Source organism: Falco rusticolus, chromosome 8 (assembly GCF_015220075.1).
Source record: "Falco rusticolus isolate bFalRus1 chromosome 8, bFalRus1.pri, whole genome shotgun sequence".
NCBI classification, from domain to species: Eukaryota; Metazoa; Chordata; class Aves; order Falconiformes; family Falconidae; genus Falco; species Falco rusticolus.
The window spans coordinates 60,969,240-60,983,953 of record NC_051194.1 but is presented as its reverse complement, the minus strand read 5'-3'; the positions used below and the strand labels follow the sequence as shown (position 1 = coordinate 60,983,953).

The 14,714-nt window shown below is 39.8% G+C and overlaps 1 protein-coding gene across 4 annotated transcripts in view; it reads right to left on the bottom strand.

Annotated features, from left to right (window-relative positions):
* PMS1 (PMS1 homolog 1, mismatch repair system component) overlaps window positions 1-14,714 on the bottom strand; it is a 47,430-nt gene that overhangs the window by 22,029 nt on the left and 10,687 nt on the right. For all 4 annotated transcript variants that reach the window (XM_037398063.1, XM_037398065.1, XM_037398066.1 and 1 more), the window contains exons 5-6: window positions 13,510-13,673; window positions 3,608-3,724 (exon numbers count right to left, since the gene is read on the bottom strand). In XM_037398063.1, the coding sequence (XP_037253960.1) occupies window positions 3,608-3,724; window positions 13,510-13,673 (281 nt within the window). The remainder of the gene's footprint in view (window positions 1-3,607; window positions 3,725-13,509; window positions 13,674-14,714) is intronic.

The window sequence follows — 14,714 nt, the reverse complement described above, 5'->3', positions numbered from 1 at the left end:
GGGGGGGGGGGCGGGGTTGAGAAGGATGGGTTTGTATCTGTTCTCCTGGATCAATTTTTTGAGAAATTTCCCATTTGGGCTGCCAGTTGCACCAGGTTGCTGTCTGCAGCTGAGGGCTGTGGAGAACAACGCCAGCCAGCTTTTGCCTTGCTGACTGTAGGATTGCCCAGCTTAACCCCTGTCCAAGCTAAAGGCACGCACTGCTGCCCAGCCTGGTGCAGGCAGTAGTGAATTACCCCTGCGGGGAAAGCCCAAAGCACATAATCCCCCCCTTTCTACATGCAGGGCACCTTAAATAGCCTGTCCTAGGCTATTTATTCAGGGCACCTAAATTTACCTACGCCACCTGTATCCAAATCAGCTGACTCTCAAGAGTGCTGAGCACCCACGACTCACAGACCGCAGCAGAACCTGCGAGCACACAGCACTGCCAAGGAGCCTTGGAAAAAAAATCACACGATTTGAGTACGTAGCATTAACTCGCAGTTTTAAGATTTTTCTTTTGAGGTTCTTTAGCTTAGGGTTTTTTTAAGGTCAAAATGATGCCGATAACTTGTGCTGCCTGTTCCATCACCTCCCCCTCTCCCCCACCAAGCAACTTTGAAACTGTTGGATCAATTTCAATTCAATCTGATGAAGAAGCAGAAATCCCAAAGATATTATATTTCCACAATTTCTGTGATAACTGACAGCTGTTTGGAGAGGACAGCCTCAAGATAATGACCTTACTGAGGAAAAGGCAATAGTAACTTTTCAAAAGCCAGAATCCATCAGCATGTAAGAACCCACATGCTGACCAGCCTACGTCCTGCCCCACACATTGCCCCACTGCCACGTGCCCAAACTAACAGGTGAAGGAGCACTGGGGCACTGTGAGGATGGAGATTTTGGAGATACGGGAAAGTCTGGAGAATGTTCTGGTAGCAGAGTAGATCACTGAATGCAGAAATTGGACCTTGTTAGCTTTGCTTTTGGCAGAACCACTTGTATTTACTAAAATCCAAATTATCATGCATTTGAAACGGAGTTTAAAATCCCTGGGATTTGGCCTATCCTTCCCATTCATCTACGTCACGCCAGCTATCTGCTCATGTGCTCCCTTATTCCCTCTTGACCTTGTAACAAGCATTCTGTGCTAAAGCTGGAGTGTTCTGGTCAGCAACGTTGCACATAACCAAACACCACTGGTCAAGTTAAAGAGGTGTCAAATATCTGTTGGATGATTATCAGAAAACAACATGCAGTGCTTCTAGATTTTATTCTGCAACTTTAGCACATCCTCCCTCAACGTTCCTCCTCTACCCTTCAAGCTCCTTTTCTAATTCCCAAATATTTGCACAAGTCTTTCACTTCAAACAATGTTTTTTATTTACAGAAAACATTAAAGCAAAACTGAAAGTCTCTAAATAACTCATTTAAGAAGCCGCCAGATTTAGAAATGGCTGACTGCAGCTATATTTAAAGCCACGTAGCATATCAGTATGGTCATTAAAAGTTAGTAACAATTTCTAAAACTAGTCTTAATTATTACAAATTTTCATATAGGAAATTATATGAAGTATAAAGACAAAGTTACAGAGACTGGAAAATATTACTGAATTTTTGCTTTTAGATTAACTGTTTTCACAATTAATACTTTACTAAAAGACAACTTACATATGTATTAAATTATATCTGTGTTGAAGTGGACAGTAGAATTTCTTTCTTTAGTACTTTTTCTCCAGTGGCACATGTTATCTGCTAAACCTATCCTCCACAGAAACAGAAGAGACCAAGAAAATTCCCTGTGTGAAAGTTTTCAGCCAAAACAGATCCACCCATTTACAAGACCGGGGATGCGAAAAGCATAGATGTTGTTTTATACATGTAAAAAGTTGTGTCAATTCTTTATTTTCTTAATTTTCTTTTTATTTTACAAGTAGCTCCTGAGTTTGCACGCTTTGGAGACACCTTTATGTTCTTGTTTCATTCCGTGCTCATAACGGAGATGTTTTGAAGAAGGCCAGTCTTTAAAACACCTGGATCACTTGTTACAGAAGTTTTAACTCTGTGGTTAGTAAGGTACAGCTTACAGAAAGCTGTTCATAGCAGGATTAGTTTTGTCTTCAGAGTAGACTCTGCAGCAAAGGAGTATGCACAATGACCAAGTAGGAAAAGAAAAGAATTAAAGAGCTGCCCCCTGGTCTGTGTACTGAATGAGGCATGGACCTAATGGGAAGCAAAAAAAGCAGCATATGCCCTGTCATTAAATACCTAGCTCAACACCTGCACACAAGGGAGAAAGAAAGGGTTACACAGGCACCCTTGATTCTGCCATTTCATAGTGTTTGGCTGCTTAATTTAGAAATGTCCATGGTTTCTGAACAGAGATTTGTGCGTGAGCAATATGCATGGATCACTTATGCACCTATAAATGATGCACGTGGTATTTTACACACTATTTAGAGACAGAGAGAGAGATGGAATGTTCTCCAACTTCTATTCAAGGAATATGGATGCCTCATGATATAGTAGAGAAGTAATGTGAGAACCTTAGTGCCTCCTTCAAGCTAGTCCCTTCTAAATACCCCCATGTCTTCCCTTCGGAGCCCCCTGCACTTGTCCTGTGGGGCACTTCCAACCTGCACTCAGGTAGGAATGACTCTGGATGGCTCTGTTCAGACATAAGCAACTAAAACTTCACAAACTACAAGAAGCAACTTTGCTTTTTCCGCCCTCAATTCCCTGCATATGAAGCATTCTGACAAGCTCAGTAACGCTATTGAACTTTAATACATATATTCAGACTTTACTGAAATCTGAATAACATTATTAAACACAATTTATGCTGAATGCAGCATGGTAAGCTGTGTTTAATAGCCCCTGTGACTTTCCAGATGGTGATTGATCTCATCGATGTGACTGGTCAAGATTTATTACTACAAGATACAGGAAAATGCAACTTTGAAGGGTCATCAGTAGCAAGACTCCCCTTTTTAAGAATGTCTCCAACATAAATAGAAGCAGAGTAAAAAAGAGTTTTGAAAATATTAGACAATGGAGAATATCATGGGGAACTGCCTCAGTTTCAACAGGGGCAAAGAAAGCCAAGTGCACTGAACTTTTTGAAAACTAACTAGTACTTCCCTGAAATATATGTTTAGTGGAAATTTTGCATAGCTTACCTTCTAAATTGTGTTTCTTTTGCTGCTCAGGTGCTGCTCACTGAAATTGAGGGGTTATTCTTTAGAGGGTAAGGCTAAGAGTCCACCAAGATGAGAATGATATAAATGCTTAGATATTAATCAGAGCATAACCTGCCTGTGGGCCAGGAATCCCAACTTAGACAGCTCTGAGCAATCAGCAATTCTGCATTTGTCATCACAACTGTTTTTACTGCCATTTGATCAGTGCCACATGAGTCCTGACTAGACGGTTCTTGGAGTGGATTTTCAATTGCCAAACCAATTAATTTTACAGAGAGGACAGTAACAGAATGAAACGCATAATCAGATGTCAGTCTGGAAATAATACTCTCTTTTTCAGCCTCCCTTCTTTTGGAATATTGACTTAGCTCTCTTCATTGACAGGCTTGAAGTGGATATGGGAGAAGGAAGTTTAAACTCACCTCAGGATCTTCACAGCAGTGTTGAAAAGGTACCATACTGCCCATAACGGCTGTTCCCAGAACTGACATACAGGCCATTTTGTGATCTGACACCCTGGTCTTCTGCCAAATAACTGCCTGAAACAAATGGCACAGAGTCAAATTTTTGACATTATATTTGTTGAACTCAAGTCATGTCTACGAACATGCATATGCAACTGCACACATACTGTATATGTAACATTCTGTACTTTGACCCTCTTACATTCACAACTTTCAGTGTTAACACACACGATATGGCACTTTTTGGCATGTCTTCTCATATTGTATTACTTATTTAGACTCGCAGCGATTGGAAAATTAAGCATAGCTTGTATTTATGGATGTTACATGGCTAATCTGGACTTGTGCACCTGAAACAACTGTTAAAAACAAATCAATAAAAATACTACTTCTCCTCTTAGATATGCAGCAGTAGGATTTGTGGTTTTACTCAGCAGATAAATTGAGGGTTCATGACATGTCCCTGGCACAGTGGTCAACATCAGAAGGTGGGCATTGCAATGCCTGTGGTACTTTTACTCAAGAGACAGGTCATTTTGGTAGAAATCAGGCTATTAGATGTCCACTCACAGCTCTCACCTGGATACCCTGGTTTTATGATAAGCCTGCTATTTAGAAAGGAAAGGACTATACAAGGAAGTATTTATAAGGAAAGCAGTTGTTTGTCAAATGAAAACTTTGTAAAAGTGAGAAGGATAAAAGGATATCTGTTCTGTTAGCTACATATCTTGTAATACAATTGCAAAGATTTAATACAGTAAGGCAGTACGAACTACAACTTGCATCAGAAGTTACTTGTCAAGTCCACTTACATGTACAGAAAGTATTAGCTGCTTTGGGAGGTGCAATTTTGTCTCCCACAAATGAGAAGTCCTATGCTAAACAGCCACAAATTTAACTCTGAATCTGCTGACTTTTAATGCTGTGTATCAACAATAACAAAATTTTGCTTGGTTGGCTTTCTGCTTCCATGCAATTGAGACTGCTAGATTCAGATCCACATTATTTATGTCACTGTTAGCTAAGTGCACTGCAATGTGCAACATAAAAACACAAAAGGAAAAAATATGCAGCAAGTTGCACTTTAAAGTTACAGTGGTCTTTAAAATTGATGTTCTAAATAGGTGCTAGGTGTCCAATAAATTCAAAATGAGTTCACAGTATTGTGGTACGGGATGTTATGTGAAAGCATGGTGAGCAAGAGAAGAATACACATCCACCCATCTCAAGAAATGCAATACATAGCCTTAAAATTCCACCTGTCCAGTAGGATATGTGCTGGCCTTGAGGGGTGAATTCCACGGAAGAACACAGTGCTCCTGTAAAACGATATTCCCTTCCTACAGGACAGGTGGAATTGTAAAGCTTTAAGAGCCTAAAACTATTCCCCAAACCTTTAATTTTCCATTTCCATGTACACTATGCAGCATTTGTGAAGTGGCGCTTTTCAGTCCTCCCTGAACCTGACTCACCTCCTAGACACCAGCCCCGACAGCCCTTCGCTGGATCACAGCTCAGACATCCTACAGCGAGCATGACTCCCTCAAACATAAAGGACAATTTATACCAGGGAGGGCAGCGAATACAAAAAGGGCAGGAGGAGAAACGAGCAAGCAGAGCCACAGGCCGGGTGTCCACAGCTCTGGCAGGGAGTCCCCACCGTGCTTCGGCAGCAGCAAAGGACAGCCCGGGGCTGCACAAAGCATGCTGCCACAGCCTCTCTCCTCTACACCTGCTGTAAATCTCCTCAAAGACATTTTGGAGTGATGAAAGAATTTGTCCTCTTCTTTAGAGCTCCCCTTATAAAACATATCCTGTACTGTTTCTATTTTAAAATTGATTACTTAAAATGGAAACACGAAGTGCCAAGCAATTTTTTCTTTACTGGATATATTTTAAATTAAATGCATGTGACCAAACTGAGAAAGACACATGTTACATGACTAATATAAACATCGTGCTGTTTATTTTAGGTATACTAGTGTGATGCCGCAGGTACAGATATAAATCTTAGCTGCTGATTAATGCAAGGTTATACTATATGTATATATATATATACATACTGAGTATGCTGAATGGGTCATACTGCGGACTGTGAAAAGATCACTTCAGTAAGGTGGCTTTCAAGAAAGCTGTGGAAAATGAGAGCTTATTAAATGCAAACTTGCTAGAAGTAGATACCGTTAGTAAGTTCAGGGGGTATTTTTTTAACTAGTCATATATTTATCAGATATTAATACTCAGAACTACAGACAAAATTTTAGGAACTAGTTACCACTGTAGGTTAAATTAAAGCCTACATACTAGAGGCCTGGCACGTCCTAAATTTTTATACTATATAAACACAAAATAGATTGTGTGTTCATTTTTAGCCCTGGCTGTACATTATGAAGCAACAACATAGGAATAACTGGTAATTTAATGAAAATTACTTTCCTAGACTCTCCAGATGTATCAACAGGCATTAAAAATTCCAAAGAAACAATGCCCGTTCCATTTCATTTATTTTAGAAACCTGTTTCCATGAGGTTCCTGCAATACCCTATTTTTTTAACCTTGCTTATACCCTTTAGTTTAGCTAAAAATACACCCCACACACACCCCCCATATGTTTTTTTCTAGGTCATATAAAGCGGGTGTCCAGGATGAGCCAAGGAAGAATCTGACTCTAGTCAGTATGATGACACTGCAGAAACAGCCTACTCAAAGATATATTATTACATATGGCCCATCTTAGGTTTTGCTAGAGCTAGCCAAATATATCCCACCTCCCTCCTTATTTCATTGAAGGGGATTACATGATCTAGATCTTATAAAATGTCATAACATATATAAAATCTATGGCACATATAGAGAAGATAAGTACGTGTGTGTGTGTGTGCCTGTGCGCATGTATTTCTTCAGCCCCATCCAGCCCTAGGACATATGCATACTTTTGTGGAGGATGACAGCGTACATGCACACACGGAGCAGGCATCTCTGTTACTTCAGGATGCATACACATAGCCCAGAAGGATTCCTTGAAAAATGCGTACAGTGGAGAAAGAGTATGCAACCTCTTCCCACTGGGTTCCATAGTGTCTGACACTGAGGAGAGGAAGAGCTGCTCATTATTTGTCTCCTCAAAGCCACCAAGGAAAGACAGAGAAAAAAATACAGCCACTCCTCATCCCTAACTATCCTTCATATTTCAGAACTTCTACCAGAAGCCACAATGATTTGCAAATCACAGATGAAAGAAGTCTTTAATTAGAGCTGGGGACTGGATGCTGTTGCTGACTGTAGCTACTTCAGCGCAACTATGATGCTACAAGTTAAGCAGATTCATCCCATTTACCTTATTACTATATAATGGCAGTAACTTCACGAAGTGCACTTTTACCACTCAGAAACCATTTAGTTTCTTTGTTTTGTGACAATCATTGTGTTATTTATCCTGTAATAAAGTTTGAGGGTGTAAAAGCCTAGCAGAGTAAGCACTGTACAGGAACTGCAGGCTGGTAATGTAACATGACTTAGCTCAGTAAACCATCGACATTTCACAGCCTCTGATTTTGTTTTACATGCTTCAAAAATCCTGTCACCTTGGCATCCCAGATCTCGCCTGCAGACTGTTAACTCTTTGGGCCAGTGTGTTCCTTCGCTTTCCTGACTAAAACCTAGTAGTTTATTAGGCTCCAGCACAAGTGAAAACACTGTTGCCTATGTGCTAAGAGAGTACAAAAACAGGAACAAAGCCAGGCAGCAGTATCCAAAGTTTGAACTGAGACCAAGGGAAACAACAGGACATCACCTTGTACAATGAGTATAAATAATGTCTTTAGTTTATGATGCACAGATGCCTAACTGCAAGGGCTGCCATGTTCTCTGCAGTGGAAGAAAGCCTATCAACTAAGAGATCAAGATAAAGTCTTAACCACATTCTTTAAAATCCCAGCCTTGAAAAATGTTGGTGTTCTTTATCAGCTCCACACCATAACCAGTGTCTTGTTTTAAAACCAATGGTAAATTATACTACTAGGAGAGTGCTCTTGCATAATCCTCACCTGAAAACAGCAATCACAGCAGTCTTTCAATTTGGCTTAAAAAACCAATAATGCACCGCTCTACATAATCATAATTATTTCCCCCATATATTTTATATTTGCCCCTGAGGAACTGGTTGTCCCATTCATTTCTTAAGTGATGGTGGGACAGCTACCAGTGGAGGTACGCAACAGAGAAATGCAAGGCACCAGTTTTCTGCTCATCAGATGCAGTCGACCTATCTGTCTATCCCATGGGCATCAGACATTACAGCTACCAAGGGAATATGTTGAAAGACCGTGATGTTCCACGGCACTGCTCATCCCACAAACTCTGATGTATTTTCTGCTCAGATATCCCTTCTGTGACACGAGAGCACCCTCTCAACGAAAAGGCTTTCTGGAGCATCACGCAGTGGAGAAATGCTTGTATTTGGGAGCTGGGAAGTACGTTAGAAGACGAGCTAACAGGTATTACAACGCGCCAAGGACCTTCACCTGGTAAGATACATCTTCAGAGCCTTTCAAGAATTACAAAGGTGAGAGCGAGCTTTAAGGTTTTTGGCTGCTTTAACCACTCATGTTCAGCTGTGGGCATTTAGACAAATTCCACTTCCATAGCAGAAGGAAAAAAGAAAAAAAAAGATAATAAAACCTCCCAAACAATTAAACTACTGTTAAAAAACCACAGTTTCTAATCCTAAACTGTCATTCAGAGGATGTACATCATCACAGTGAATTCTATTTAAATAAAGGGAGGTTTACAAGCTTTTTGGAAAATAGTGGTTAACAAAAGTAACATACCCAACTGAAAAACTACACTGGTCTGGAAGAGGGGAAACTCCCAGGCAGCTCTGGAAACATCTTTTTTTTTCTGCTAACCTTTTTTAAGTGTACAAGTGAGTGTGAAAGACTTGCAATAGCTAAAGGCACATCTCAGATTCTGCAACACACACTGCATATGTGAAACAGTAATTGTTTTGAGATTTCAGACATATACTGTGCTGTCATTTGAAAAAAGTGATGGATGAGAAACTGGAAACCTCAAGGAATTAGTAATAGGATATAAAGCATTTCACCTCTAGGTCACCAGTTCAAATTCAACCAGGTTGGTAGTGACCAAAAGTAGTTACCATCTGGCAGCTGTTCTCTGGCTGATGTAAATTGAGTTGAGGGTCTCAGCGCATTTCCTAGTGGACAGGTGTCCTCAGCACAAAAAACACCATAATCAACTCTCTGTTTGGCTTTCTCAGCAAAGCCACTGAACAACGAATGGAAGTAAAGACTGAGCTATATTCCAGGTCAGCATGAAAGCATGTTGGCTGCAGAGCACAGCAGATTCTTAATCATAATTCCTCTTTATATTTTAAGACACACAGATTAGGGAGGGACTTAATTTACCATCATTACATTAAAACAGAGTAGCTTTTCCAACTCAAGAAAGAGCTTACGTGCTGCTGTTTCTGCCCAGTTTGGAAGCACAATGAATGAAATGAATGCAAAGTATAATCCCAGTATTAAGAATGGTAAATTTACCCTAATGCACTTACTCCATCTCAAAAACCCCACACTTATTACAGAGGACTCAGACACAGAAAACAAACTGGCTTTGCACTATCGGATACGGACTGTAGGTTGAAATTATCCAACTTTGGAAAGAAGAGAAGACTTACTGTAAAGAAAGAAAAAAAAAAAAAAAAAAAAGGTGGCACCCTTTGGGACAACATCACCCACAAAGAGGGTTTGAGGAAGAATACCACCCAGAGTTACAATAACAGCTTTAAAGTGGACCTCTTGCTTCCAGAAGTTCTGACCGATGACCCTCAAGAAACAAACAAGACATACTTCTAGGCAGAACTGTGTGTGACTAAGGCTTCAAAATACTGTGCATGAAAAATACTGGAAAAAAATATTCCCATATGCAGGTTTTTCCTCAACTGGAACTGGAAAATTTATTGAGTTTACTTATGGCCCACCTGTGTTTTGCACAAGACGTGGGACCAGCTGCTGTGTATGGTATATGGTACGACCTGCTGATAGGCGCCATCTAAGCCACCTGCCGCCATAGTTTGTTCAGCTCTATTACACCTGAAATTGTTGAAACAGGTATAGTTATTGGATGTCTCTCTCATTTCAGAGTCTGTGGAACAAAACCAAACAGAACAGAGTTCAAGTATTCCGTATCATCAGTCTTTCAACACACAATGGCATTTCTTGAACAGCAGTGGCTTTAAGACTGAGTCAAGGGCTAGTGGTGCTGAACAGCGAGGAGTGTGAAAACTGTTGTTCCAGGTAAGAGCCCTACACCACCTCAGGTAAAATACAGCCAGAGCTCACAGGTGGCTAGAACATGGCATTTTGGGCTGAAGAGTTTGACGCGGTTTAAGCGGTAGCTAACTTTGGAATGTTCTTAGCATGCCTTCAGATAACATTAACTTTAAATAAACTTGCTGAATACTCATGTGAATTATTTCCATTTGGCTGTCTCATTATTCAATATGCTTTCAAGGAACATGGTGATGAAAGAAGAAAAATACCTCTTTCTAACATAACCATACTGGCAAGAGGATCAACATTATCAGTATTCAAAGAATGTCTTGGCAGGATAAACCTTCATAAAAAGAAGGAGCACTAGCTAATCCAAGTTGTCAAAATAGCAATAGTACTTCAAGGGTTGATCTGCAAAGTGATTCATTATTTATTGCTAATGCAAACAAAACATTCTGAGCAGAAAGAGCAATTCAGTATTTCCTATCTCGGAAATCCGCAATGAACGAGCCCTAGGATGAATGATAAAAGGATATCTATTTTCTTAGTAAAAAACAACCCAAAGGCAGGAACACCATTGTGGTTCTTCGCAGACAAGAAATCAGACACTTAATGGTAATATTTTCCAAACCAACACAGATATGAAATGCAGCACAACAACAAGAAAAATTGCTGAGATCTCAAGAAGCATAAGACATACACCTTTTTTAAAAAACATGGTAGAAATAAAACATGCAATGTATTGTGCATCCTAAAATATATATATACACACACACACACTTGACAGCTCAGTAAGAGGTCTGACTTGCCCAAGTAACCTTCTGCTAGAATCCATTATGCAACATTTTCAGATGCCTACCCTCAGACACTTCTATGAAAGTGCTTCATTACATTCTTCCTTGGGAAAGCTAGAGCTATGCTTTCTTCCATTCTCCTTTAATTTCTACTAAAATACAGGACTTTAAAGACTGTCTGGTTGTTGTTGAGGTTTTTTTAGAAGTACTGGTTTTGTCATTTATTTTGAAGATTTCTTTGACATACACTTTCACTTACACTTTTTTCACTTACTACCTTTTCTACTCTTTTGACCCATCCTTCCTCGTCTCCTTCTGCAATACCTCATCTCTGCTACCTTCTTGCTCTTTTAAGCCTCGGAACCTGATCTTACTCTCAACATGTCTCTTCTTCCATTGCAACAGAAAGTATTGGCTCAGCCTCAAGAATTCAGGATTCTAGGAACTCCTCTGAATAACTGCACATATATATTTTTTTAACTAATATATAATCAATGAGCTACATGAAAAATAAAGCCACTCTAAGAAGTTGATTCTTTATCCTAGTAATTTCAAACAGAAATATAACACTCACCACACACACAAATAAATCACAGACAAGCCTATTCAGTGGAGTATTATTCTAGCACAGATATACTGTAGTATGACTACAGGAAGAACACCTTCTGATCTGAATTAATAATTGTAATGAGAATAACACTTAGCATCTGATGGAAAAATAACGAATGGATATTCATGTTCTGTGATATTATGGTAAAACAGATGCACACAGACCTGCTGAAAGTTGTTATATATTGGAATTTGAGAATGTGACATTTATTTAAAAGGTATGATGCAATAGGTAATTTTTTATTTTGAAAGTAATGGCAACAGCAGTAGAAACACAAGAATCCGCATTCAAAGCTTTTTTTAACATTTTCAGACTATTTTAAAGCATTTACACATGCACAGAGGCAGACTTATCTGTACAATTGCCTTTCCCCTGCTCACCAATAGCTACTGAGCGACCTCTTGTGTTGAAATGTTTGATCAGCTTCTTACCTGTTTTCTTTCCAAATAAATTAAATGAACGTAACGCCAGCAGGGCAAAATGAAGAGCCCAAAAAGTCAGCACCATGTCTGTCATTACAATGAATGATACTTCCTGCTGATGGCGTTTGTACTGATTTATTCTACCCACTCAAATTGTGTATTGAAGAATTTACCTCTGAAACTAATAGGACAGGTAGTCAAAAACATCATGCAATAATTACTATCGCTCTCTGCACCATTTTTGCAGTAGGTATTGCAAAAAAGAATTGATCGACTTCTTGCACATTATTGCCATTGCATTAAGATTAGCAGAGAAAAAAAAAGCAAGATACATAATAGTCTAATCCAAGAGGATGAAATAAAAATACCACACACAAAGAAAAAAATAAAATTTGCAAATTGTCAGAGGGCAAAACCAAATCACCAATAAAAGACAAAATTAGTTTTATTAACCAATATTTAAGGCTGATACTGTGAATCACTGCTAGATATGTCAAGGAGCTTAACACAGTCTAAGAAGTGCACAGCCTTGAGATTTGTGGTTTCAAGCTTTTTGTAGTCCCACTGAAATAAGACTGAAAGCAGTTACACTTTCTCAGCTTCACAACACTAATTCTGTAGGCACAAAGCTGGCTTTTGTTTGTTACAGTATCTATATTTCAATATTTAGAAATATGTACATAAATATCATCAAAGCAAGTTATACAATTCCAGAAACAGATAGACAATCCGTTGTAACTTCAAGAAAGCGTACAGTGTCATTCATCGTTCCCACTGAAAGGGAACTGAAGAGTGAATGTTCGGTTGATCGAGTAACTGATTTGCTTGCTCAATGAACAGGCCAAATAGCAAGATCAGCAAACATCTTTAATCCAGAAAAAGAATTGCTAAGGCATCTGGCCACAAGATGTCACTCTCTACGTTGTGGCAATTTGGAAATTCGGTGGCATAGCCTTCCTCTCAGAAGAGCCAAAAGGAGTACAGCCAATAAAATCTGCTACGTTAAACTGGGGTCAGGTAAAGGAGAACTGCTCAGCGTGCCATTTCTGGAGCTGTGTTGTCAAATTACTGTTCAGTACAGTGGGAAGTTAAAACAGCCTCCAAGCAGCCTCTGAACCTGTTCCCCAAGTCCAAGGAAAGAACAACTAGCTCAACCAAAGCCTGTCGTATGTTACTCTTATACCAGTGTAGCAAATTGAATTTTTTAGCTTTTTTAAATAAAACCATCATTATGTATTGAGCTCTTAAGACTCTGCATACAGCAAGCTATCTGTATGCGTGGAGCATCTATCCAGCCAGCCAGCCAAACCAAGTCAGACAGACAGCCTAACCAAGTAAGTTTTGAGTTTTCTCAGTTGGCTTAGTTTAACGCTTGACCAGGCCCCATGGCCTAGTAAGGTCTCACTTCCTTATTCTGCAGACCACCAACATCATCTTTACTAATGTAAAATCATTCTTATACTACTAGCATGTAAAATAATTTTTATGCTCCAGGTATCTACCCAGGCATGTGTTGGAACAGACCAAGAAGATCTGAGCCTGAGTTTTACAGGTTTAGATCAAAATCTGTAACCAATCACAAATACGTATCTATGAAGGGAAGAAAGCAGTGGAAGTCCAAAACAAACGTATGAGGAAAGAAAACTAGGAACAAAAGAGTTTATGGAATTATTACATTAACTGCCTAAGTTCATCAGAAATTGATCCTTAAGACAGCTGATAGAGAAAAACCCGTTGTTACCTTATTATGTGTTAAGGTGATCCTCAGGTCTGGTTTTATGATACCATATGCTGTGAGTAGATCTTGGATTTTTTTCAGTTCCTCCTTACAATTTTTATTTGTTGAATAAAACTGCTTTCTTACAGGAAGATTCTTAAACAACTTTAGGACTGTTACTGTAGTACCTGCAAACAGGTGACAAAAATAAGTAGACATTACACTGAAAGCATACCACTGACTGGATATTGTACACTGCTGCATACAAAATAAACCCATGAGAAAAAACACACCATATGAGCACTCATCCTCCCCCAAACAAGTACCTATAGACCTCAAGAGTTGCAGTTCCCCTCCTTTATTTAGGGATGTGATTGCAGCATTAAGCCTTCTTTTGTACACATGGACAATAGTAAGAATCAGCACCAAATAAAGCTGAAGACTCTTTCAGTACATATTAACTTTAATCAGTAAAATGATTAACAAACTAGAAACTAATCAGACATACCTAGAGGCAAAGGCCCTTCACAAGCATTTGCTTTAGGGTAGCACCTGAAGAGCCAGTTAGCTCTGTTCAAGACACAGTGTATAGTAAGCGGGGGAATATTCACCTACCAACACAATCACATAAATCCATAGCCCGCAAGGATATTGCAAAGTATTAAATACATGTGGCAGAATTCAGTCAATCATTCAACAATTTTGACAAAAGACAGGGCAATGCAACCCACAGGCTTTCCAGCTGTGGAAAATGGAAGGGTCTAAATCTTAAAGAGTCCCTGGTTAATATCAGCTAAAATGAGAGCTCTCAGCTTCAGCTGTTTTTTCAGTATTTGCCTATTGACTAGCCCTCAGCAGCTTCTGCTGGCTTAATAGCTCCCTGCAGCCACTCAGCGGAGGAGGAAGGGAGCTGGGTCAGCAGTCAGCTCAGCTCCCTGCTGCTGGATGAGCACTGCAGCCAGCTGGGGGGCAGCTTGTGGGCACAATACTGGGCAGCCGCTGTCTCAACCGGGAAAAGCTGCCACTGCTTTCTCAGGAGCACAGCCTTGTGACAAGAAAGGAGCGCACTCCTTCTGGGAATACACACCGGCTGACTAGTGAATGCCAGGACACAGTGTGGTCGTAACGGACCTTGCTGAGCAACAGCTAGCTAAGCAGATGCTACCCCAAACCCACACCACGCCTGAACCACCAAGGCTGCCTCTGAGGTGAGGGCAACCTTTAACCTT